The sequence below is a fragment of the Oryza sativa genome, chromosome 4 (assembly GCF_034140825.1).
Source record: "Oryza sativa Japonica Group chromosome 4, ASM3414082v1".
In the NCBI taxonomy this organism is placed as follows: domain Eukaryota; kingdom Viridiplantae; phylum Streptophyta; class Magnoliopsida; order Poales; family Poaceae; genus Oryza; species Oryza sativa.
In genome coordinates this window covers 25,182,129-25,207,472 of record NC_089038.1, presented here as the reverse complement: position 1 = coordinate 25,207,472, position 25,344 = coordinate 25,182,129, and the positions used below count along the sequence as shown (strand labels likewise).

General features: G+C 45.6%; 2 protein-coding genes, 1 long non-coding RNA gene and 1 pseudogene across 4 annotated transcripts; 3 read left to right on the top strand and 1 right to left on the bottom strand.

The window, feature by feature from the left end:
• The first annotated feature begins 468 nt into the window (after nt 1-468).
• On the top strand, nt 469-1,639 carry LOC4336265 (chitinase 5-like). Its single transcript, NM_001402384.1, has 2 exons — nt 469-963; nt 1,052-1,639. The coding sequence occupies exons 1-2, from the start codon at nt 504-506 to the stop codon at nt 1,456-1,458; spliced, it is 867 nt and encodes a 288-aa protein (NP_001389313.1). The 5' UTR covers nt 469-503; the 3' UTR covers nt 1,459-1,639.
• A 15,413-nt stretch (nt 1,640-17,052) lies between these two features.
• LOC124529568 (chitinase pseudogene) lies at nt 17,053-17,702 on the top strand (annotated as a pseudogene). The gene has a single exon (NR_175256.1). The product of NR_175256.1 is annotated as a chitinase pseudogene (transcript).
• A 109-nt stretch (nt 17,703-17,811) lies between these two features.
• Nucleotides 17,812-19,084, bottom strand: LOC107277699 (uncharacterized). The gene is made up of 2 exons (XR_001545523.3): nt 18,499-19,084; nt 17,812-18,350 (listed from the first exon to the last, which is right to left on the bottom strand). It is a non-coding gene; the product is annotated as an uncharacterized lncRNA (long non-coding RNA).
• Nucleotides 19,085-21,076: 1,992 nt separating this feature from the next.
• LOC4336263 (chitinase 4-like) lies at nt 21,077-22,665 on the top strand. The gene is made up of 2 exons (NM_001402383.1): nt 21,077-21,438; nt 21,906-22,665. The coding sequence occupies exons 1-2, from the start codon at nt 21,156-21,158 to the stop codon at nt 22,310-22,312; spliced, it is 690 nt and encodes a 229-aa protein (NP_001389312.1). The 5' UTR covers nt 21,077-21,155; the 3' UTR covers nt 22,313-22,665.
• Nucleotides 22,666-25,344: the final 2,679 nt, after the last annotated feature.

The following is a 25,344-nucleotide window of genomic DNA, read 5'->3' as shown; positions in this document are numbered from 1 at the left end:
TCAACGATCACGTACGTAGTACGTCTTCTTGTGGTTTTTTTTTGTCAATTGAACGTGGAAGTCTTGTTTCTGGACTGATCGTTCTAGTCGATTGTTGAATACGAAGGCCACCATAAATCTTCACATGCTAGCTTGCTGACACACTGTGATTCATATGGCCAATATACAGCGAGCGGATAGTGGCATTAAACCGCGGCTTCGCGTGGAATTCCACCGGATAGGAAGGTACCGGGTCGCAGACTTTCAACCTCTCTCCATTATGGCGGCGCACGCGCGGTTCCCTTCTGCCGCAGCAACCGCAGCGCGCACGCTAGTGTCCTAGGACTCCACAAGTATTGGGATATGCTAAAATTCTCGATTAGTTTGGCAAGTCGCACAAGTACACCACAAGTACACGACGGATGTCTCGTATGTAGAGAAGACGCTGGCGCTCGTTTTATAAAAGCCGGGCTGGTGATCATGATATCTAATCAACCATCACCTCTTTCACACCATATCCTATAATGGCGAACTCACCGACGCCGACAATGCTGGCGTTCCTGGCTCTTGGGCTAGCGCTCCTCCTCTCCGCCACCGGCCAGGCGAGCGCGCAGAACTGCGGCTGCCAGTCGAACATGTGCTGCAGCAAATGGGGGTACTGCGGCACGGGCAAGGACTACTGCGGAGATGGGTGCCGCTCTGGCCCGTGCTACGGCGGCGGCGGCGGTGGAGGAGGAGGAGGCGGAGGTGGTGGAGGCGGAGGCGGAGGCAGCGGCGTGTCTGTAGAGAGCGTGGTCACCGAGGCGTTCTTCAATGGGATCAAGAACCAGGCCCCGAACGGTTGCGCCGGCAAGAACTTTTACACACGACAGTCGTTTCTTAACGCTGCCCACTCCTACTCGGGCTTCGCCAGGGACCGCACCAACGATGACTCCAAGCGTGAGATCGCTGCCTTCTTTGCCCACGTCACTCATGAGACCGGACGTAAGGAAAATATTTAATTACATACTCCTGGTATTTGTACATATATGCATGTAACTAATGAGGATGATAAATGATAATGCACTCGCAGATATGTGCTACATCAACGAGATAAACGGGGCGAGCATGGACTACTGCGACAAGAACAACAAGCAGTGGCCGTGCCAGCCGGGGAAGAAGTACTACGGGCGCGGGCCGCTGCAGATCTCGTGGAACTACAACTACGGGCCTGCGGGGCAGAACATCGGGTTCGACGGGCTGAGGGACCCGGACAGGGTGGCGCAGGACCCGACGATCTCCTTCAAGACGGCGCTCTGGTTCTGGATGAACAACGTGCACCAGGTGATGTTGCAGGGGTTCGGCGCCACCATCCGGGCCATCAACGGTGCGCTCGAGTGCAACGGCAAGAACCCCGGCGCCGTCAACGCAAGGGTAAACTACTACAAAGACTACTGCCGCCAATTCGGCGTTGACCCGGGTGGCAACCTTTACTGTTGAGTTACATGCACACATGCTGCGCGGCTCATCGATCAGGACTGAATAATAAACAAAGTAATAACGAATAAAACGTTTGGTGTGTACGTACATTGCATGCACGTACGGTACATGTTGCAAGTGACGTCAAGAGTTTGGTACGGATAAATATGAAAAATAAAATGTTGGGATCAGGATTAAATGATGAGCATAGAGTACACTACTAGGAAAAGCATTATCGCAAGCGGTCGAAAAGGGTCTTCGCAGGCGGGGCGACCGTCTGCCTGTAAGCCAACGACTGTGAAGATCGCTGGGCGGCCGTCCGCCTGTGAAGATAATTTTCACAGGCGGACATTGGCTAGTCCGGTCCGCCTACGAAAATAGGAATCGGCCGCCTGAAAAAAAAACTTCCGCCTGCAAAGATAGGTAGAAAATATTGAAATTTAATAATAATTTGCCCGTAAATTACTTTTAAATTATTTAATAGAAATTTTTGCAGGTAGATTATTATGTACATATATTGGAAGATTATCAAGCATTTGGTACTGAGAAATATATATATATATTGCATAAATCAAAAGTATTGCCAAAATATATATATTACAATATTTTTTTACATTGTCACTTCAAATAACGTTATCTAGTTACATTATGGCATAGCAGTGTTCCACTCCCGAAGATCCTTGAATTCGTCACTTGTCGCTGGGACACCCTCTGGGTCGAAGAAATCTTCTTTCACATGACAGCACTCATGGTGGATGAAGTGACACAGATCACGCTGGACATTTGGGATACCTGTATCGTCAAAGCTTGTTCGACATTCTAATCTTGGCAACTGCATGCATTGAAGTTAATCAATATATTAGTATCATAAATATGTGAAGCTGTCTAGTACATAGTATAGAGACTTACATCCTCCGCGTTAGTCCTGTACCGTCCATTAACCCTAAGGAATTCACACGCATAATATCCGCAAAGGACCGTTCCTCGCGGTTGCTTGTGACACTTCAGGACATATCATAGAAAAAAGTAGTTAAAATTTGCAATTAGTGAATCAATTGGAATACATTAAGTGAGTGGAGTATTACCGGCCAATAGGTACGTACTAGCAGCTTCTCCCTTATTCGGGTCTGTTCTCCACCCTTGAACTTATAGTATTGGTATGCACTGTATGGATGTCGTACCGTTTCACAGTAAGGAGGATATTTATTTATAATACATTCATATACAAATGCAAAAGTCATAATCACTTACTACTGTAAAATTATTAGAAATTCTTTATATTGCTTGTGACTGTAATCGAGAGGGTCCAAGACTACCACGGTTCCGTCTTTAGGGTGGATGAGTAAACAGATATAATGATCGCTACATATTAACAACAGTATAGTTAGTTAGTACCAGCTAAAATAAGACATATGTATACAAGATAAATGTACTAGACTTACTTAAAATTATAAGCGGCCATGACGACTCTCTTATTTTGAAAGTGCAAGAAGGCTCGTCCAATGTACTGTGCGACAGTAATCAATTTCTCCTTGTGCAAGCCCTTCTTGTATTCTGCTATCTCTTTTGGATTCTTGCTCTTCAGCTGGTCAGACCCTGGTGCTAGCCTCATCGTATGCTGTGTTTGGCAGATCCGAGTTGGATCCAAGAAGCCGATGTGTTCTTTTTTCTTCTTAGCATCCATGTATTGCATTCTACAGAAGAAGTTTGTTAGTAACAATCACATGGATTTGTATTATACATATTTTTCATCTAATTAATTAAAACTCATACTCACATGCACCAAACACCGACGTAGTTGACGTCCATCTTATCCCGACGATATATGGCGTGGAGATCTGAGAAATCTAGCCATACGTAACCTTCTTCGTCGAAACAATCTGCCGGTGATCGAGCTGTTATATTGCCCAAGCCTTTCTTGCTGGCCTCCATGTAGAAGGTATGTAACCTTGTCATCTCCCATGGTCCTTCTTTCAGTGCCCATTCCGGCAAGAATGCTTTCCCATGTTCGTACTTTTCCGGGCAATCATCGATTGCGAAGTATGTTGGCCCGGCTAGTTCAGCAGCCTTCTGGGGGTCGTCATCTCTAAGCTTGGCATGTTCCTTACCCCCTCTGAAGACGGTTACCATGAACTTCTCCCTGTTCTCATCTTTGGACTTGGAGTCGTGGCTCCTAAGCACTCGTGGCACCTCAGAACTGGTAGTGGCCTTCTCAGGGACCGTGGTCTCTTGCACCTCGGGGTCTTTCGCAGGAGAAGGGTCTTCAAATATTTCTGGCTCTGTACCGTCCCATTCTAATCCTGATACTTCTTCTATTTCTGACCCGACTGATGCCACAAATTGCACCTCTGGTTCTGCCACTGTAATCTCCATGGGCACATCCGGCACTGGAATCTCCATGGCTGCCTCCGGCGGTGCAATCTCCTTGGCTTTCTCCGGCAATGCAATCTCCGGTAGCACTTCCGGCACTGGATTTTCCTTTTGCATCTCGGGTTCCTCCGCCTTATCAGTCACCTTCCTCTTAGGAGGTCCCGGAGGTTTTCCCAACCCCGGTTTAGGCACCACAGGTTTTTGTGTGGCGTCGGTACCCAATCCAAAGGATATGTCATTCTTGTGCCAGAGAATTACAAGATCGACCGCATCCCCAAGTACGGATACACCATCTGTAGTCGGGAAGTCAATGTCGTAGGACTCAAACCCTTCGTGGACCACTTGCGGCTGCACCTTGACATACGCATCGGGTATGAACTCTTCATTGTATGTTCTCCCAGGGATAACAATGGTTGTAGCGGCCTCAAGAGTTTTCCCGGAGCGTCCAATAGGAACGTGCAATCTGCAGGGTGTATTCTCCTTGAGGTCATCGAAGGGGTAATCTGGCTCAGGTTCTTTGGTTTCGGGGCGAGGCAAAAGCATGTGCTTGACGCAGAAATCCATCATTTGCCATTCAAACTCCGCAGCCCCTTCGTCTCTAAGTTTATCCTTGTACGCTTCACGCTTCTTGTGGGGGTCATTTTTGAACCCTTCCTTCCAACTCATCTTGCTCGACACACCTCGAACCCTTCCCCCATGCTCAGGAGTACCCAGCGCCGTACTTAGCACATCTTTCTCCCTTTAAGGCTTGAAAGATCCTTTCTTTTGTGAACTGGATAAATTTTCTATTTTATCGGCAACGCTCTGCAGCTCCGGATTTTCAAACGATACTTTTCCTTCATCCGTGATCTTCGGAGTTCTAGCTCTTACCCAGTTCCTTGATCTCTGTGTCCACTCCTCCATTGGTACCAGTTGCCTCTTCTTCCTCATTTCCTCCTCCTCTTTTGTCCACTGCTCCACCTTTGGTGCGTATCCTGCGGAGCCTAAGCGATGAGGAAATTTGTTCTTCTTGGCCAACTCTGCATACTTTTGGCTCCTTTGAATTTCTTCCGGGGAGTTCTTCGACGTCAGAAAGTCGTCCCACTGGTTCGGGGTTATGTTGGCATACGTCGAAAATGGTGTGCGTCCCGTCTTCACAAATTTCTTGTTCAAGGTGGTTTTCCAACCACGCCAAGACTTGGCCATTGTTTGCAGTGCACAATTCCTCACTGCTGCCTCTGATCCATCCGGGAACTGGAAGATTTTCTTCAACTCTTTCCATATGACTTCCTTATCCCCATTCGATACATGATCCCAGTCCTTAACCGTGATGGGGATCTTTTCCCTTACTATTTATGCCACACTGTGAACTGAATTTCGCACGTGTCGTCTTAGGGTCGAGCGGCTCTCCTTTAGGCGAAACATGTGTAACAACATGGAACCATTCATCCTTTCTATTCACGCTTCTCTCGCCCTTCCTTTTCTTCGCTTTTGCTGACCGTTCGCTTTCTTTGTGCCGGTTGTGTTAGCTAGTACGTCGTCGTCTTTCGACGGAACTTTTTTCTTCGGCTGCCGTTTTGATCGCCGTGGCGCTGTTTCCTACGAGAAGGTATACATGGAAGTTTCGAATTAGCTCGGGCTAATAGTTATCACGGTGAACATTTTACATATTAAGTTTACTTACCCCTTCTTTAGGGGGAATGTAGTCCTTGTCGCCTTCTTCACCGTCGTCCTTTTTCCTTCTCTTCGGGCTTGGGCTTGAACAAGGATCGCTTGGCGATGAGTACTCCTCGTCTTCGTCAGCTACGTCGCTGTCGGAACTACCTTCCGGTGGGACCGTTGGTTCCGGAGCAACCACAACAGCAAGGGATTGCTCTTGCTCCCCTAAACCCTTCTCTTCAGTCCCTTTAGTACTATCGGCCATCGTTTCAAACCTCTAATATAAAAAAAAGAGTTATCGTCCACATTTTAAATTACTCAAATTAGTACAAACAACTTTATACAAAAATAAACTGTATATTAACAATATGTCGTATGAACAAATTTAAATTCTCTGAGATTCCCAAATTTAACTATTATACTAAATTAATTAGTACAAACAAATTTAAATTGCGAAATATTATTAATTAGTACTTACTATTATGCTAAATTAATTAATACAAACAAATTTAAATTGCGAAACTAATTACTACTTACTATTATGCTAAATTAATTAGTACATACAAATTTGTACAAAATTTGATATGTTATTATCAAGTAGTGCACTAATTGACAGTTACATTTCATCGACATGTTAATTAAAAAAAATTGAAAAGGCAAACATATCCTCCGCATTTTTTTAAAAAAAATGTTAACATACCCTCCCACATGTTATTTATAAAATTTGACAAATTCACATATCCTGCAAAATTGAACATACCCTCCCAATTTCATTCACATATCACCCACATTCCCAAATTCACATTCACAATCAACATATAACCCCTCATTCACATATCACCCACCCATCATGCCCATTCACACCCACATGCGCACACATATATACCCCCTCACACCCACATGCACACACATATAAAAAGAAACACCCACATGCACACACGTCCGTGTTCGACGAACGACCAACGACGAGCTTCGGTCGTGGACGACGAAGGAAGGGCCGACGACGAGGTTCGGCCGTGGACGACGACCGGCCGAAGACGTCGTTCGGCCGAGGACGTCTTCGCTCGTGGACGACGATCGGCCGATGAAGCCGTTCGGCCGTGAGCGAGATAGAGAGAGAGGTGGCAGCCGGCGGTGGTGGAGGGGCGGCCGTGCACGCGGTGGAGGGGCCAGCAGAGGCCGTGCGCGCGGTGGAGGGGTCGGCGGCATCGGCGGTAGAGTTGTGGAGCTCGCGCACGGTGGAGCGGCGGCAAGGGGCGGCAGTCTCGGTGACAGCGCGCGGACGACGACGGTCGGCGGCGGTGGAGGACGAAGGTCGGAGAGTGAAGGTCGCAGGAGGGCGGCGGCGGAGGACAGCGGAGGCGTGCGACGGCGAAAAAATTCAGCAGCCTAACGGCGCCAAAATTTCTAGGGTTCCCGCCTGGACTTAGAAATTTTGGCGCCGCGGGCTTGCCCTTATATAGGGCAATGATCTTTGCAGGCGGGTGGTCCGCCTGCGAAGATCGTCCGACTGCGAAGATGTAAACCCTACTATGTATAACAATTTTCGCAGGCAGACCGCCCGCCTGCGAAAACTGGTACAAAGTTGAATATATTTATTCCAAAATATACAAACCTTGATATTATTACAAAATATACAAACCTTAGTATTATTACTTTTCAAATGTATAAATGGTAATTGCACATAAAAATATTACTAATTTAAATTTTTTAACAAATTTTTTACACTACAAATGGTAAAAATTGTAATTGCACATAAAAATAATTACACTTTTCAAATATTACTAATTTAAATTTTTTATCAATTTTTTTACACTACAAATGGTAATTGCACATAAAAATTAGTACAAACTAATTAATATGCAAAATGTTTAGTACAATTGTTCGTCAATTTGCGATATGATCACACATCATCTTACATACCCCCATTACATAACTACTAACTTCTTAGATGCTTACATGCCACTCAACAATCATTACCCTTTAACATTTTTGCCCACACCGTCCGTGCGCATGTAAGGCTTCACGGTATTCTGAGTAGATGTCTCGATATTCTTAATCTTATGTACAAACTGACTATAAAGTGGCATACTATCGTATTGGTTGTAATCTTCGACATCTTCAACCCCATCCACTCCCAATATCTTTTGTTTCCCCGGTAGCACTATATCTTTCTTCTAATTTGAAGGGTCTTTCACATAAAACACTTGTGCCATGCGATTGGCGAGTACCCAAGGGTCATCCTTGTGACCCACACTCGCCAGGTCAACAACAGTAAGACCGAACTTATCAACATTGATCCCGTTCGGGTATTTTACCCACTAGCACTTAAATATGGGGAATTGCATTGTGTGCCCATAGTCAATTTCCCATATTTCTTCAATAAATCCGAAGTATGATTGTTTTTCCCCGGCTTCATCAATTGCCTCCACACGGACACTGCTGTTTTGCGTACAGGTCTTATTATCTCGGGCTCTTGTGCTAAACGAGTATCCATTAATGTCATATCCCTGCCAAGAATTTATTGTAGTTGATGGACCACAAGCCAACCGCTTCATAGTTATTTCATCGGTAGTTTGTCCCTCAGGTAAGTCTAGGTCTCGCAACCAATCTATGAAGAGACGCTTGTGTTCTTTCATTATCCACTAGGTGGTGCGACCCTTACTGTTAGCTCGTATTAGTTCGATATGTTGATCGATGTACGGCTCAACGATAGCAAACTGATGAAGCACGCTGAAGTGAGCTTCTTGGAATGATTTGTGATCATGGGTGACGAATCTCTTCTTTCCTATCGTTCCCCTGCCACTCAACCTGCCCTCGTGTCGGGGCACAGGTACTCCAATTGCATATCCATCTTTGAGGTAATCGATACAGCACTCGACAACCTCTTCAGTACTATAACCCTCAACCATTGATCCCTCTGGATGTGCACGATTTTGGACATAACCCTTCAGAACCGCCATGTAACACTCGTATGACCACATTTGATGGAGGTACAATGGGCCAAGCGCAACCATCTGCGGCACTATGTGAGCAATGAGGTGCTCCATCATATCAAAAAATGACGGAGGGAAACACATCTCAAGTTGGCACTGTGTCTCATGTGCGAATGTGCGGAGATTTCCTAACTCTTCGAGACTAATGACCTTCTGTGACACTGCGTTGAAAAAGTAGCACAACCTTGTAATAGCAACCTTTAAATGCTCCGGTTTTACGGCCCTTATTGCAATTGCAAGAAACACGGTGAGCAAGACATGACAGTCGTGTGAATTATAACCAGATACCGACAAATCTTTCATTGAAACTAGTCGATTGATGTTTGATGAGAAACCTATGGGCACTCTGACATCACGGAGTGAGTTGCAAAATGACTTCTTCTCCTCAGGTGTCAGTGTGAAACAGGCTGGTGGAAGATATACTTTGCCATTTTTTTCTCCTTCTTGAGGGTGTAACTCTTCCCTGATTCCTATCTCGACTAGGTCCATCCTTGATTGCAGACCATCTTTAGTCTTCTTCGGCATGTCCAACAATGTTCCAACTATGTTGTCAAACACATTCTTCTCTAGATGCATGACGTCTATGGCATGCCGAACCTCCAGATCTTTCCAGTACGGGAGGTACTTAAAAAATATGGAATGCTTCTTGAATGGGGGAGGGAGTTTATCATCTGGCTTCGAACTATTATCTTGCTTCTTACTATCCCCTTGTTTCGTATTCTTCTCGGGTTTCTTGCGCTTTGTCCCCTTTGATGGTTTCTTAGTCATTTTTCCAAACTCGCAAGCAATTTTCTCTGTCATTGCACACACCTTTTCTTCCGATGTAGGTTTTAGTGCAGGATCAGTCTCTTCAGTACCATCGAACTCCGCCTTCATCTTGCGGTACTTGTGATTTGTGCGTAGGAACCGCCGATGCCGCATGTACACAAGCTTGTTGGAACCCGGGAGATACCTATAGTACGTTCCATTCAAGCAGATCACATGTCACACCCTGAAGTTCTTTCCCAAGCCTAAATTGAATTTATAATCCACCGGAGAAAATATTGGTGTAAAAGCAAGAGAAAACCCTAATAAATTAATGCAAATCATAATCGGATTTGGCATGTGGAATTTTTTTTTGAGTTCTACATGTCGAAATACGCTAACAAGATTTTTAGTGGAATTTTCAGAGCTCTAGAAATAATTTTAACCAATTAAAATTGAGCACAAGCAATATTTAATCCCTAGAAAATTCATTTTCCTTTTTCTTTCTTTTTCTTTTCTCTTTTTCCTTTGAATGGGCCGTCGGCCCATTCTCCCTTTCCCTCTCCCTTCCCGCTGGGTCGGCCGAAGGCCGAGGCCGAGCTGAGCCGGGCGAGCCGGCCGCCCGCCTCCTCTCACCCAGGGTCGCCGACAGGTGGGGCCCACTTGTCGGGCCCGTCTCCCACCTCGCGCCCGTGCCGCCGCGCCCACGTCCCCGCCTCCTCCGTGCCACGTCGGCCACGCCCGCGCATGCGCCGCGCCTCCCGCACCCACTCCCCCTCCCTCTCGCCCGCGCCCGCGCCCGAGATGGCCAGGATTCGAAATTCGAATCCCGCCTCTCTCTCCACCTCCACCTCTCCAACATCGGCCGACGAAATCGGGCCACCCCCGGCCGTTCCCGACCTCTCCGCCCCTATAAAATCCATCCCCGCATCCTCCTCTTCACTTTTCTTTTTTTCGCCAGCCTCTCCCGAGCTCTCCATCGCTCCCGCACCGTGCACCCACCCGCCGCCGCCTCTTCCGCTGCTCCGGCCGCCTCTAGCCGCCGCTAGGCTCGCCGCCGCACCACACCGTCTCCATCGTCGGGTTCGCGTGGCCGAGGTCCACCTCGTCCACCACTCCCCCATCGAGGTTCCCCGCCGGAGCCTCATCCCCGCCGCGCACTGGTAAGAGCCGCCATGGCCGCCGCCTTAGGCCGGCGTTCCCGCCCTCTATGGTCCCTCTCTCCCTCTCTAATCCTTTCCATTTCGTTCCTTAGGTCGTCCCGGACCCCGTCCGCCGCTTGTCGACCTCCCTCCGTCGCTCCTCGTCGCCGGTCGCCGTCGCCCCTCTCCTCGCCGGTCGGGCTCCCTCGGTGAGGACGATTCCCCCTTCCTTCTTCCTCCTCCCTTTCCGTGGTCGCGTCACCGCTTAGCCGCTTAACTGCCGTCCGCCGGTGCCGCGCTGCCGTCCACTGGTCGTCGCCGGTGCCGCGCCGCCGTCGCGCCATGGCCCCGGGTTGGCTTGAGCCGCTCGCGCGCGCCGGCCGCGAGCTCTCCGCCGCCGTTGGGTAGATCGGGGCCGTCGGTTCGGCCGCCGCGTGGCCGCCACGTGGCCGCCGCGTGAGTGCCGCGTGTGTGCCGCGTGTGCGCCACGTGGTGCGCCCCTTCTCCCTGGTCCATGGACTCGATCCACCATGGACCAGCGCCCGCAGCCGCTGACGTGTGGGGCCCGCATGTCGGTGCCGCCCTCTCTCTCCTTGGGATTTATTTATTGCGCAATAATTCAATTAAGGATTTTTCTGTTTATAGTAAAAACATAGAGAATCTTCTAAAAATCATAACTAATTCATCCGAGCTCCGTTTAAGCCCATTCAAGTCTCAGTAAATCAAGAAAAATGTGTAGAATCCATTAAAAATGGTTTTGTTCTCTGTTTCAGTAGTCTTATAGCCTGTTTGTATTGTTTGCTTTGTATGTCGCTTAGATTCCGGCTCTTCCGATGCTCCGGTGTACTTCGAGATAGTCGCCGAGGTTCCTCCAGCAGCAGAGCAAGGCATGTCATACCTGTCACTTGAATATGTTGATCCTATATTGCAAATGTTCCAATGTTTTCCTTCAAATACTGCATTGTTTTGCAATAATACTATGGGATGTTTACCTATTGTTACAGCCATGCTATTTTGGTACCGTGCTCCTTTGTTAGCTTGGGTTATAACATGAATAGACTTTGGACTAGGGATTGCTTAGCCAGGCTTAGTTCAACTAGCACACAATGGGGGAAAATCCTATTAAAATATAGATTGTAGGTTCTAATGGTAATGTTGGATTAGTGCCACCATTTTGGTGATGGTTAATTAAAATGAATCACATGGTGGACTGTGGGTGCATGGTTTTGCTGGTCGCACCCATGATAATTAAGGACCAGTTCGCAGGATGCCCTGGAAGAACTTATCGTACTTACCACAAGCCAGCGTGGGCAACGGTTGGGCTTGTAGTGTAGCTTTCCTCTAGCTGACGCATCCAGGCAAGGGTGGGCGTGATGGAGCGGAGCGGGCCCTGCGACGGCCTCTGTCGCTTCCGGATTCACCTAGGCACAAGAGGGGACTGCCCGTTGCCGCTGGGGACGGGGGTGAAACCTGAGGTGTGGTGTGCTTGGCTAGAGGGGTTATGCAAAGGGTCCTGTCACGGCCTCTTTCCGGTATGTCGTGGTGGCATGTCGGCACACGGTAACGTGTTGTGGGGCTGTGTCTTGTGGGTACAGTTGTACACCTCTGATTAGAGTAAAACTATTCAAATAGCCGTGCCCGCGGTTATGGGCGGTCAACCAGATTCACCGTGATTAGTCTCACCCTAGTTTAGTCTAATAGAATTGGATAGTATAGGTGGATGGTTGGGCCTGTTGCAACGTGGTATAGCGTTGGACAGTGGATGATTAATATTGATTAATTATTACAACTATTTTACTGCTCTCAACTTCTGTTTATAAATGCCAGTTTTATGCAAATGAACCATTATAGCTATCCCTTGATAAATCCCTGTATCATATCCCTATTCCGGTATGACTTGCTAAGTACAGTGGGTAGTACTTTTATAATGTTTGTAAGACGTGGATCTGTATGTCAACTTTGTCGTTTGTGTACCCCGGCCGGTCCTGGACGGGGATTTTAATGCACATTCTGCTTGGAATTCTATTCGGGAATTTCTGGGCGTGACATCACACATCCTGTTTTACCTTTAATTTGACCTAAAACTGAAAACATTGCTGGATAATCGTTAATGGTCACGAAGATGATGGCCTCCACTGTGAAGTATTCCCTTGAGTACTCGTCCCACACTTTCAATCTATCTTTTCATAAATCAGCCATATCTTCCATCAATGGTTCAAGAAATACGTCAATATCAATACCAGGCTGACGGGGTCCCTCTATGAGGATACAGAGTAGTATGTATTTTCGCTTTTGACAAAGCCAGGTAGGAAGATTATACATGGTGAGAAGCACTGGCCAAGTACTATGTGAGCTGCTCATGTCTCCAAAAGGATTAACTCCATCAGTACTCAGGGCAAATCTAATGTTCCGTGGGTCTTTATCAAACTCTCTATACTGAGCACCAAAGTTTATCCACTGACGAGCATCTGCCGGGTGTCGAATCATCCCATCCTTCTTGCGCCCTTCTTCATGCCAGCGCATTAGTTCCGGATCTCACGGGTTTGAGTATATCCGTTTAATGCGGTCTTTGACAGGAAGGTACCACATCACAAGCTGCGGGATTTTTCTCTGTCGTCCCTCAGTTACTTCAGAGGGTTCTAGGCCAGTATTGCTATTCAACTTGTACCGGCTTGCACCGCATGTTTGACATTCATCTAAAGAAGCATACTCTTTCCTGTACAGTATACAGTGATTTACGCACGCATGAATCTTTTCCACACCAAGTGAAAGGGGGCATATGAGTTTCTTTGCTTGATATGTGCTGGATGGTAGTGAGTTAGGCCCCGGGAGCATTTTCTGCAGAAGTTCTAACAGACTGTCAAAACTGGTATCAGACCATCCATGTCTTGCCTTTAACCTCATAAGTTCAAGAACTGACCGGAGTGTTGTGAACTCACTGTCACAGCCCTTCGACTCATCGTACAAAACTTCCTTTGATGCCTTCTGTAAAGCTTCAAAGTTATTTAACCCTCTAGCCGACCCCATCAGCACCTCGGGTTCTGCATGACGTAACATTTCCTCTAGGTCGATTTTGTCCTCAATAGAACCATTGTCATGCACCATGTCTTCAACTTGTGTTGGAACTACATTTTCAGGCCCGTCCACTTGTTCTTCGCCATGACGTGTCCATATTTCGTACTTGTCCATAAATCCACGAGTTATTAAGTGCTCCTTCACTTTAAAAGCATCGTCAAAGTCCCAGGTTATTTCATTCTTACAGTCAGCACATGGACAAATTATCTTCCTCATATTGTTCTTCTCAGCGTGTGCCTTGGTAATACCAATAAATTTAGACACTTCGTTTCTATATGGAGACAAAAACCTCGGCCAATGATACATCCATTCCCGACTTTCCATATCTCTAAAAAAATACACGTAAAATATTTGCACAATTAATACTAAATTTGTAGGGTTTATTGAAAAAACTTATCGCTATTCAAAACTAATTAACTAAAGGTTAAGTGTAAATTAATAAAAAATCAAAGTTTATTTCAATTTTTTTTACACAGACATGCCTAATTAGTACATTAGGAAAATCTAATAAAATCATATCATCGGCATATTACAAAATACTATAACTATTTTTTGATTGCACCGAATAAATAGACATTAAAAATTTTATTCTCTCTCTATATATGACAAGATCTAGATCTAGATCTAGAACTAGGAGGTGGATGTGATAGCAAAAATAAAAAAAATTAAGAATTTATGTTACCACATTAAACCACTACAACAAGAGGCATCAAGTATTACACATACATCTAACATCAACATATCAAAAGAAATAAAATTAAAAAACATGGAGCTCTTCCTTCATAATTTTGCATGCATAAATCCATCACAAATTAAGGTCTAAAAGCTTAAAAAATTGCATACCTAGTGTGGAAATGAGTAGATCTATGTACCGTAGAAAAATCCCCCGAAGATTTAAAGTTCAAAACCTCCCCCCTATATTTAAGTCACTTTAGGAGAGAGAAACTTCGAGAAGAATGAACAGGGCTCGGGGAGAAAGAAGATTATATAGGGGTATCTTTTCAGGCGGGCCATATAAGCGGCGCCTGCGAAGATTGATCTCGCAGGCAGACCATATAAGTGTCGCCTGCGAAGATCGATCTTCGCAGGCGCACGACGCCTGCCGCTTGCGAAGATTGATCTTCGCGATCTTCGCAGGCGATGCTTATATGGTCCGCCTGCAAAGATCAATCTTCGCAGGCGGACCACCCCCTCCACCCCGGGTACATTTTTTGCCGGCGGGGTTTTGGCTCCGAATTACATACCCGCCTGTAAAAATCGATCCCCTACGACGCCGAAAATGAGTTTTCTAGTAGTGGTAGTAAACATGCATGTGTGCCGGCTGACCACCTTGCATGCTATCAACCGCTACAACTCCGGGAATGTTGGCTGTTGACTACTTACATAATCATTTCTCCGACCCAAGTATATTTCCATGCTTTCTGATCAATCCAACGCACAAAATCTTCGGTTCAGTGTCTCTGTAGCTAGCTATATATAGGCTTAAACTGTAGTCTCGTCGTCCAGAATGCCACTAATCGTGGCCCCCGTCGTTTATGTCCAGCGCAGTCCGAGGCCTATTATACTATGAAAAAAAAGGTCCGCTTTATTCCTCGCATGGAATTTCATTAGTGTCTCTTAAGTCTTAACCGTGAAACCGGGTATATACGTAATATTTCCAACTTTTAAAATTAGTGAAAATTGAGTATCTCGATGGTTTCGGCTGAGCATGTAACACGTTAATTTGATCTTCGTCCTACATAACGGCTACGCGACACTTACGTGACACAATAAATTTTTTTTAAAAAAAACATCAATGCCACCCACATGCCATCCCCTATTCTCCTCTTCCTATTCCCTCTCTCCCCACCTCCTCAACCCTTTCCCTTATCTCCTCCTTTCTCCATTTCCAGCATGAGAAGGCTGGGATACGGACAATAGACTACAATGGTCATGGAGGAGTCAGCTGAAGTGATAGGGATACGGCTATGCACTAGAGGAGCTGGCCGAGGCATCGGGGAGCCCTCTCCTTGCCACTAGATTAGGCTTTTATCATCCTGGTTGCTGTGGAAGGGGCTTAGAATGCTCCTAGGGAGACACTTCTTGGTGGACGCCAACGAAGCCGGTCACCGGATTGAGCTGCACCACCTACATTTGCTCCGACAAACCGGCGGAGCAAGACTAGGTGTTCATTGGGCTGTCGCATTATCATGATGAATCGGAGTCGTATTGGAACGTGCACACCACCTCATCGAGCCGCATGCAAGGAATTTGCTAATGACGACCACCACGCGCCGCCCACCTGCTGTGGATGGCAGGGGGGCGAGGCCGCGAGGAAGTGAAGGAGATGAGGCAGCAGGTGGAGACGGCGCAGTCAGCAAGAGGAACTAGAGAGAGAGATGTCACAGCTCATCGACGAGGGTATCTATAGTATAACTATACCACATAACCATGCTCCATGCTCTGATATAAATTTATATAATTTATGAATTGTATAATTTATTAATTTCAATGTGTGGGTGAGGGGTGCACATAAGTCTGTGCATGTGTTTTTTTTTTAAAAATAAAGACACAGATGGCTTCAATTTATCAAGGAAGAAGATATGCTAGTTGGGTCTTCTTTGGGCACGAGCACGAGCGTCATGAAAAAAAGAATGGCGGGCATCTGACACGTGACAAGGTTTCCTTGTGGTTCCGACTATCATAATAAGAAGTTTTCTTGGCGGTTTCATTGCAGCCAAGTAAAGATATATTTTTGTCGGTCCAAACAGATAAGATTACTTTTCTTGGTGCTTTCGAAAGTTGGCAATCTTCTTAATTTGCTTGGCGGTCCAACCGCCAAGAAAATATTTTCTTACGGTTAGCCGCCAAGAAATCGTAATATCCATGTCTTTATAGACTTTGCATGGTCAGCCGACGGAATAATTAAATTTAGCTGTTTTTGACCGCCAAGAAAATCACTCTAGTGCCTGAGTGGGCAAGGGAAAATTTAAAACCACTTAGCTACATAAGGTCATAAGCCATGCCACGCTCTTTTTAATTATTTATCAGATTATTGAAATTGATTACTTATTTCACATTTTTAAAATACGTTTTCTTAAAAAAAATTCTACTACTCGGACCACTAATCTTAAACTATCTATTAAGTTTATTTTAAATTATTCAATTTATTTATACAATCAAATATTTAATTGTATACATGAAGCTTGTGTGTATATATAGGATATATTCCCCATAAGGTAGAGGAAGCAGCTATTTACTTGCTGGCATCAAGGGACAGTGTCATCACTTTATTTTGGACGTATTTGCTATATCGCAAGATTGTCACTCCTAATGATACTAATTGGTAATTGCAACTTGGACGTTTAGACGACGCTACCTGATAATTCCAAAGTACGGGCACGTATATATGAACGATGGATATATCAATGCAGAACAGAATGGCATAATATTTGGCCAATCTTGTAAGGATGCGCACATGGACATAGAGATTTTCCACAAAACGTACGCCTACGTGTCCTCCTATCCCCTAGAGCGCAAGAGTATATAGCTCCACGCATACAGAGGTTTTATTACAACACTACTGCAAGTCAAAATATTGTCAAGGATCACAAACGTACTCCTACTCTCCAAGCAGCCTATATAAACCACCCGGCGTCGATATCCCATGCAACAAGCAACCAAAGCAACCTTAAGCTAGTAGCCAAACACAACACAAATTTAAACAGATCGAACGTAGTGGCAAGCAATGGCGGCAAAGATGGCGACGATGGTGGCTCTGGTGTTCGGCCTCGCGCTCCTCCTCTCCGCCGCCGCCCCGGCGGCCGCGCAGAACTGCGGCTGCCAGGACGGCTACTGCTGCAGCCAATGGGGGTACTGTGGCACGACCGAAGCATACTGTGGCCAAGGGTGCCAGTCAGGGCCGTGCTGGGGCAGCGGCGGCGAGGCCGCCGCCGGGATGGCGGGCAGAAAGGCCGGCGCCGGCGGCGTCGAGGTCCCGGAGAGCAACAACCGCTCTCGCTAGGGTGTCCCAGCGGCCGCCCCCTGCTCGCTTCCACCGGTTAATTTCGAAGGATAAATAAACGGCCGGCGCGCATAAGTGCTTACGCTGTAAGCGTGCATGATGCCGGCCCTGAACTCTAGCTTACATCAGCAAATAAGCTACTATACCACCACCACCAGTACTACCGTACTACTCCTATGTATGAGATCTCTCGATCGAACATGTTGAGTATGCATGTATCCTGTATATATGGAAATAAACCGAGAGATTAAATAAAGTCAATTTAGTGACTGCAGCTGTTGGAAAATTGATGAACTCAGGTGTATGTGTTCATGTGTTGTCCTAAATCATGTGCTTGGAGCCAGAGATGAGGCATGGTGTTGTTTGATCCTTCCATGCCAACACGCCGAGGGGAATAGGTAACTCGTAAACGAACACAAGCTGTGGGCTTCAATTATCAAAAAAGAAAGTAAAAAGTCCACTTTGACTCCCTTAAAAGTAGGCCGAATCTAATTCGTACCCCTCAACATAAAACCGGATAGAACGACTCCCTAAACTATTGAAACCAGTACAATTCAGCGGTTTTGGAGGGTGGTTTTGCTGATGTGCCGCTGATGTGGCGATGTTGAGCTGGTCATCATCCTACGTGGCATTTACGTGGCATTAGAATGAAAAATATATATATGGGACCCATTTGTCATTTACAATATATATATATATATATATATTGTGAGACCCACAGACATTTGGGGCCCACGTATCATCCTCTCTCTCTCCGACCCTTCTACCTCCTCCCTCTCTCTTCCTTATCTCTCTCTTTTCTTATCCCCTTCGGCTGCGGCGGTGACGGGCGGGATGATGGGTGCTGGAGCTGTGGCGGCGGCGAGCGGGCGAGGGCTGGAGCGGTGGCAACGGCGGGCAGGTTGCAAATTCAACCGTGCGGCATCTTGGATGACGATGATGATGCTGGCAAGTAGCAACAATCTCACAGTGAACAACGCAAGCTGATTAATGCAGTTCTCCACTCCAATGATCCAATCCAAACAAACTGTCAATTTCACACATAGAACACATGCACGTGCACCTCGATCGATCGAGCAGCTAGCTGCCTTACCTACGACCGAGTGTGGTGGCGGCGCGCCGCCGCCGGCCGCCACGCAGAGATGGCGCAAAGCGGCCTCTTGTGCCAGCAGAAGAAAAAGGCATGGCCGTACGACCCCACCGGCTCCATGCCGTCCGCTTTCATCCGCGCCGCCCACTGCCGCGCCCGCTCGTGCCGCTCCACCAGCTCCACCCCCTCGCACGCCACCACGCCACGAATCTCCTCCCCGAGCAGCACGCGCTCCTCTCTTGGTGCTTGTGCTCCCCTCGTTTGCAGGATGACCCAGGTGCGGCGCCGGCTCCGGCGGATTACCCGCTCCCCCGCCCTCGAGTGCGGCCAACCCTGAGTTCCCGACATGGTCCATGGCTCGCGCAGGCGGTAATCTATGATGAGAGTGGACGCCGGCGGCCGACGGCGTGCGATATGGAGGTTGCGCGCGGGAAGAGGCGAAATGCGATGCAGGGATTAGGGATTTTGGGGAGCCAAGGAAGAGGAGGGGAATCGGCCGACGCCCCGCTCCGGCCCTCGCCAGCTCGCCGCCGCCGCCACTCCAGTACACGTCGCTGCCATAGCCAAGGGGATAAGAAAAGAGAGAGATAAGGAAGGAGAGGGAGGAGGAAGAAGGGTTGGAGAGAAAGAGAGGATGATATGGCTGTGGGTCCCACAAGTATTTTTCCTATGTGAATGACAAATGGTCCCACATATATATTTTTAATTTTAATGCCACGTAAGCGCCATGTAGGACGAAGACCAGGTCAACATCGCCACATCAGCGCCACGTCAGCAAAACCATTCTCAAAAACCGCTGAGGGAGTCAAATTGCACTGGTTTCAATAGTTGGGGGAGTCGTTTTATCCGGTTTTCTGGTTGAGGGGTATGAATAAAGGAGTTAAAGTGGACTTTTTTCAAAAAGAAAAGAAAAAGGTCCTAATTAGTTGGGCCTTATTTGGGCTGTCCGAACACTTGCATCATGATAATTGTGGGCCTGTGGACCGTGACAATAGAGGGACCTTTACACGTAATTAATCATTTCTCCGACCAAAGTGCTTCCAAGTTTTTCGCTGATTCAATTTAGTGCACAAAATTAAATTTCAGTTGAGCATCTGCGTTTTCACTGCCCTGACTCTCTCATATTGCGGGTGCGGCCAAACGTGGTCCGTCCATCCGTGCATGGCCTTGTATGAACTAACAAAGGACGTATTACGTATAGTCTAGCGAATATACGATGAGTCTATCAAAATATATCATCAAAGAATTTGTCCTGATTTCTCTTAATAAGAAAAGAAAAATCTCAAAACACTTTGATGTCATTGATTTGGACTCAGAAAATCCAGACCGGACAGGCGGACACTACTACTTTGCTTACGAAAGAACTGAAAGAGGCAAAAGAAAGAGTTTAATTTTCTTACGGAGAGTGGATTTTCAAACTCTTTGTTTGTATGTCACTTAAATGGTCATAAAAAAATTAAAAAATTTTAAGAAGATATATTAATATGGGATATATCAATCTACAAACACGCAACTTAAAATTTAATTTCTACATGTCGCAACGGAAAAACAAATTTGACTGTGAATGTACGTTAACTAGCTAATGTTCAATTTGTTTTTTTGTTGCGAGATGTAGAAATTGAATTTCAACTTGCATAGTTTGTGTAGTGATATATCTCATATTAATACATCTTCTTTATTTTTTTATTTTTTTTTTCATAACCATTTGAGTAACATGCAAACAACGAGTAAACGTATTAAGAGTTTAGAATACTTTCCCTTTTCTTACAAAAGAACAGGAAGAGGCAAAAGAAAGAATTTATTTTTTTAGAATTATAGTATAAACACAGATACTCACAACACGCGTACGTTATCTCCAGCTGAATATGAATAGTCATGTCAAGTTTAAAATTTAACCCGGATAGGCTGCTGGTTACACCACAATGAACCTAATGAGTTATAAGCTATCTCACTTTACAAAGAGTTTAATTGTTAGAGTACATTTTTTCTATCATACAGAAAATTATTAACACGCAAGTAATCACTATTTACAATCTACAGATACCACTAAATTCCGTGGTTCACGGCTGGAACGGTGGATGCATGCCGCAAGGCAGCCTCTCGACTTTCGGTCTAATCCTGACACATGCACCATGTACATCTGCTCTTTGTTTTTTTGTCAATTGGGCATGGAATTCTTTTTATCATTCCGGTCGACAGTTGAATATGACGGCCACCATAAACCTTCATATGGAACTACACCAATATACGGCTACGTGGTAAGGAAAAATCCCCCGAAAGGATGACTTTCTCTTGCCAGCACTGCGCGACTTCGCATGGAATTCCACCGGGTAGACAGGTACCGGGTCGCAAACTTCCAGATTTAACTCTCTCCATTTTGGTGCTGCACTTGCGGTTCCCAGCTGCGGCGGCAACGGCTCGTGTCCTATGACTCCCTAAGTGTTGGAATATGCGGCGATTCTCGACTGATCTGCCTAGTCGCATGTACACGGCGGATGCCGTAGCGCTAGCTCGAGAACACGCTAGCTACTACTAGTAGTTCTCTCGCCCTATAAAAGCCGGACGCATGACCATGCTACACATCTCATCGACCATCACCTCTCCCACACGGGGCGTACGTGCTAAGCTGCAGCACAACCCAAAGCCATATATCTCCGATAATGGCGAACTCACCGACGCTGACAATGCTGGTGTTCCTAGCTATTGGGCTATCTCTCGTCCTCTCCGCAGCCGGCGTGTCTGTGGAGAGCGTGGTCACCGAGGCGTTCTTCAACGGGATCAAGAACCAGGCCCCGAACGGCTGCGCCGGTAAGAGCTTCTACACACGGCAATCGTTCCTGAACGCCGCCCGCTCCTACTCGGGCTTCGCCAATGACCGCACCAACGACGACTCCAAGCGCGAGATCGCTGCCTTCTTCGCGCATGTCACACACGAGACTGGACGTAAGCAAAATATACTACTCCTACATGTATATACCGGAAAGTATTTTCCCGTCGAGGAGATGTACTCTTATTTCTTGCATGTCACTAGAAAAAAAAATTAACAATAAAAATTTATACTCCACAGTATATATATTTAAATTCAAATTTGGCTTTCATATGTCGATCGTAACAAAAATAATAAATATAATTGATTAATGTCATATACTAGTTTCAGTTTATTTTTTCCGCTTACACAAGTTGAATTTAACCTTATATATTTGTGAATATATTTGTGAAGTGATATATTTCATACTAATATATCTTGTCAATTTTTTTTAAAAAAATAGCCATTTAGGTGATTTAGGTGATAAACAAGAAACAAGGAATGTTTTCTAGATGGACAAAAGTTAATCTCCTATATGTACATATAGTAGTATGCATGCGTGTAATTTGGTATGCAACTAACGATGATGATAATTCACTGGCAGATATGTGCTACATCAATGAGATAAATGGGGCAAACATGGACTATTGTGACAAGAGCAACAAACAGTGGCCGTGCCAGCCGGGCAAGAAGTACTACGGACGCGGGCCGCTGCAGATCTCATGGAACTTCAACTACGGGCCGGCGGGAAAGAACATCGGGTTCGACGGGCTAAGGGACCCAGACAAGGTGGCGCAGGACCCGACAATCTCTTTCAAGACGGCGCTCTGGTTCTGGATGAACAACGTGCACCAGGTGATGTCGCAGGGGTTTGGCGCCACCATCCGGGCCATCAACGGTGCGCTCGAGTGCAACGGGAAGAACCCCGGTGCCGTCAACGCAAGGGTAAACTACTACAAGGACTACTGCCGCCAGTTCGGCGTCAGCCCGGGGGGCAACCTCTACTGTTGAGTTGCATGCACACGCTGCTCGGCTCATCGTGATCGACTGAATAATGAACAGAGTAATAATAATGAATAAAACGTTTGGTGCGTACGTACATTGCATACGTGCACGGTACGTACATGCTGGAAGCTAAGTGACGTCAAAGAGTTTAGTACTAAAAAGTGATCTTTCTATTCGATGTTACTCTATCTTAGGGCGGAGTAAGTATAAATGTGTAATAAGAAATAAAATGTTAGGATCGCGGGATCGAAAGATGAGTAAACATGTGTACCGGTGGACCACTTAAATAATTATTTCTCCAACCCAAGTACTTTCATGCTTTTCCATGATCAATTCAATACGTAAAAATTTTCCGTTGAGCGTCTATGTCGCCCTCTATAGCAGGGTTTCTCTATTGTCTCACCGTTCATAAGAAAGAAGTTTATTTTGTCTCCCTCAAATACGACTCAATCTAATCTATATCTCTCAATGACAAAACTAGATATAATCTCTCAACTAAAACATATCATTTTGCGTCAACGAGTGGTTTTAAATATGGTTTATGACACTTGCATGATATTGCAGTAAATAACTTCTTTTTCATATTGATGTGGCACTTACTTGATATAATTCTTTAAAAAAAATGTGAGACACATGCGTCGGTCACATGAAAATTCTAAAAAAGGAAACACAACCACCGCTAAGGCATCCTCATGAGGAGTAGCATCTCGCAGCTAAGCCGCTGCTCCTGCAACTGAAATAGGTAGGATCGATCCACTTATCTTGTTCTTGACTGCGTCCTCACAAATGAAAAAAAAAATTCCTGCAAAGATTATAACATGTTCAACAGCAGCCAATCATCCCATCTTGTTGCAACCTGCAAGAGATCATCAACATTAATCTCTTCATGCCTATTCCCCAAATCCAGAACATGCCCTGCACCTATCAAAAAGGTTCTTGCGTCCTGTAAGAACGCGTAATGGTAGGTGGGTGAGTGCATGTCTGTCTATGTGGACTGAGTGGCGGATGAGGACACCGTGTGGCAGGAGGAGGAGGAGGGGCAGAGTCGCTGAATATGATCCAGACGACGTGACCGATGGTATTATAGCGGTGTATGAAGGAAGCCGAGGAGGCCACCAGCTCACCACCAACTTACGAGGAAGATGCATAATCATACCTATAAGTGTGTTTCCTTCTAATACATGCCCAACGAAGTAGAACCATCAGCAGATCCTTGACCTACGCATGCACTCACGTTTGTAACATTTATGTGCACCAAATTTAAATTTGGTGGATAGAGTCGTGCACCACGGGCTTGTTCACTTTGATACCATTTTCAACCATACCATTTGTAGCAAAGTTGCCAAAAAATATCTACATTTAGTTTGTTGCCAAATTTGGTCAATACATAAGAAATCCTGCCAAAATTTTGGCAATATTGTCATCTTGCCAAAATTTTGGCATTGCCAAAACTTGGTAAGATTTGTTTTCGTTACAATCTAAACAGGCCCCACGACTACCATTAATGCTTTCCCTTGTAAAGTACAACGTGATCGAGCATACTCTACACATCACTAGTACGTGCACCCACTGTTGAAGCTAGCTAATTTCATAAACACAAACTTAAGCTATGCATGATGACCTAGTTTTACTTAACAGAACAAAGGTGGTAATGCATTGATCGGTGCTCGATGAAATCATGAGTGCCACCTTTAGTCGTGGATGTAGTGGTCGATGTGGTGTGGTAGCAAGATGCACTGGTGGAGAAACCATCTTTCGTCGGTCGGCCGATTTCCACAATAGTCCCGGATACAATAAAAACCAGGGCTAAAGATGATCTTTAGTCCCGGTTCAAAAGGGAAACGGGCATATTTGATCTTTAGTCCCGGTTTGTGTTACCAACCGGGACTAAACATCATCTTTAGTCCCGGTTCGAATGCTGTCAGGACCTGTCAGGCCCCACACCAACCGGGACTAAAGATCTTAACTTTAGCCCCGGTTGGTATTACCAACCGGGACTAAAGATCCCGGTGATCTTTAGCCCCGGTTGGTGTTACCAACCGGGACTAAAGATCTTAACTTTAGTCCCGGTTGGTAATACCAACCGGGACTAATGATCCCGGTGATCTTTAGCCCCGGTTGGTGCTACCAACCGGGACTAAAGTCCCACCCCTATATATATGTCTTCTTCCTCCTCCAGCTGCCCGAGCAAGCTTCAAAATTACTTCAAAAAAGAGGGGAGGTCATGCCAAAATTTCTATTGAATTTATTTTGGTGATTACATACAAATCGGAGGTGCCTAAAAGGTTTGCAACTTCATCCTCCAATGTTTTTTTTTGTCATACTACATTTGCACCTATGTTTTGCACACTTTTTTTTGTCTCCAAAATTTAGTTGTAAGTTGATGAGAGAGAAAATGTGTGTGGGGAAGAAAGAATATATAGAAATTTAGTTCATTTGCTAAACAAGGTTTTATAAAATAGTTGAGAAGGAAAACTCTAGTGAAAGTTAATCTTAAATAATAGAAAACAAACTAAAATGAAAATTAAAAGAAGTAAAACACATTAAAATTAGTTTAAAACTTTACAAATAGTTTTTAAGAATTATTTGGTGTAATATTTTATGATTTTTGTATGAATAAAGATATCTTATAATTATTGTATGACTGTCATTATTGTAAGAATAATTATTTGTGTGCGGTTTTTTTGACTCATGTAGATGGATCGGCAATGGATGTATGCTGACCGGCGGTCCAAAGAGTTTATTGACGGCGTGCACCATTTTTTGAGAGTGGCCGAAGCTAACAGGCAAAGGGGTTTTATTTGTTGTCCATGCAATAAGTGTAAGAATCAGAAGGAGTATTCTGCATCCAGGACTATTCATTTCCACTTGTTTGAGTCGGGGTTCATGCCAAGCTATAATTGTTGGACATCCCACGGAGAGCAAGGTGTTGAAATGGAAGAAGATGAAGTGGAAGACGACAATATTCCGGACTTTGCTCAGTATGTTGGATTTGAAGGAAATCAAACGGGCGAGGAGGAAATAGCTGCTGATGGTAA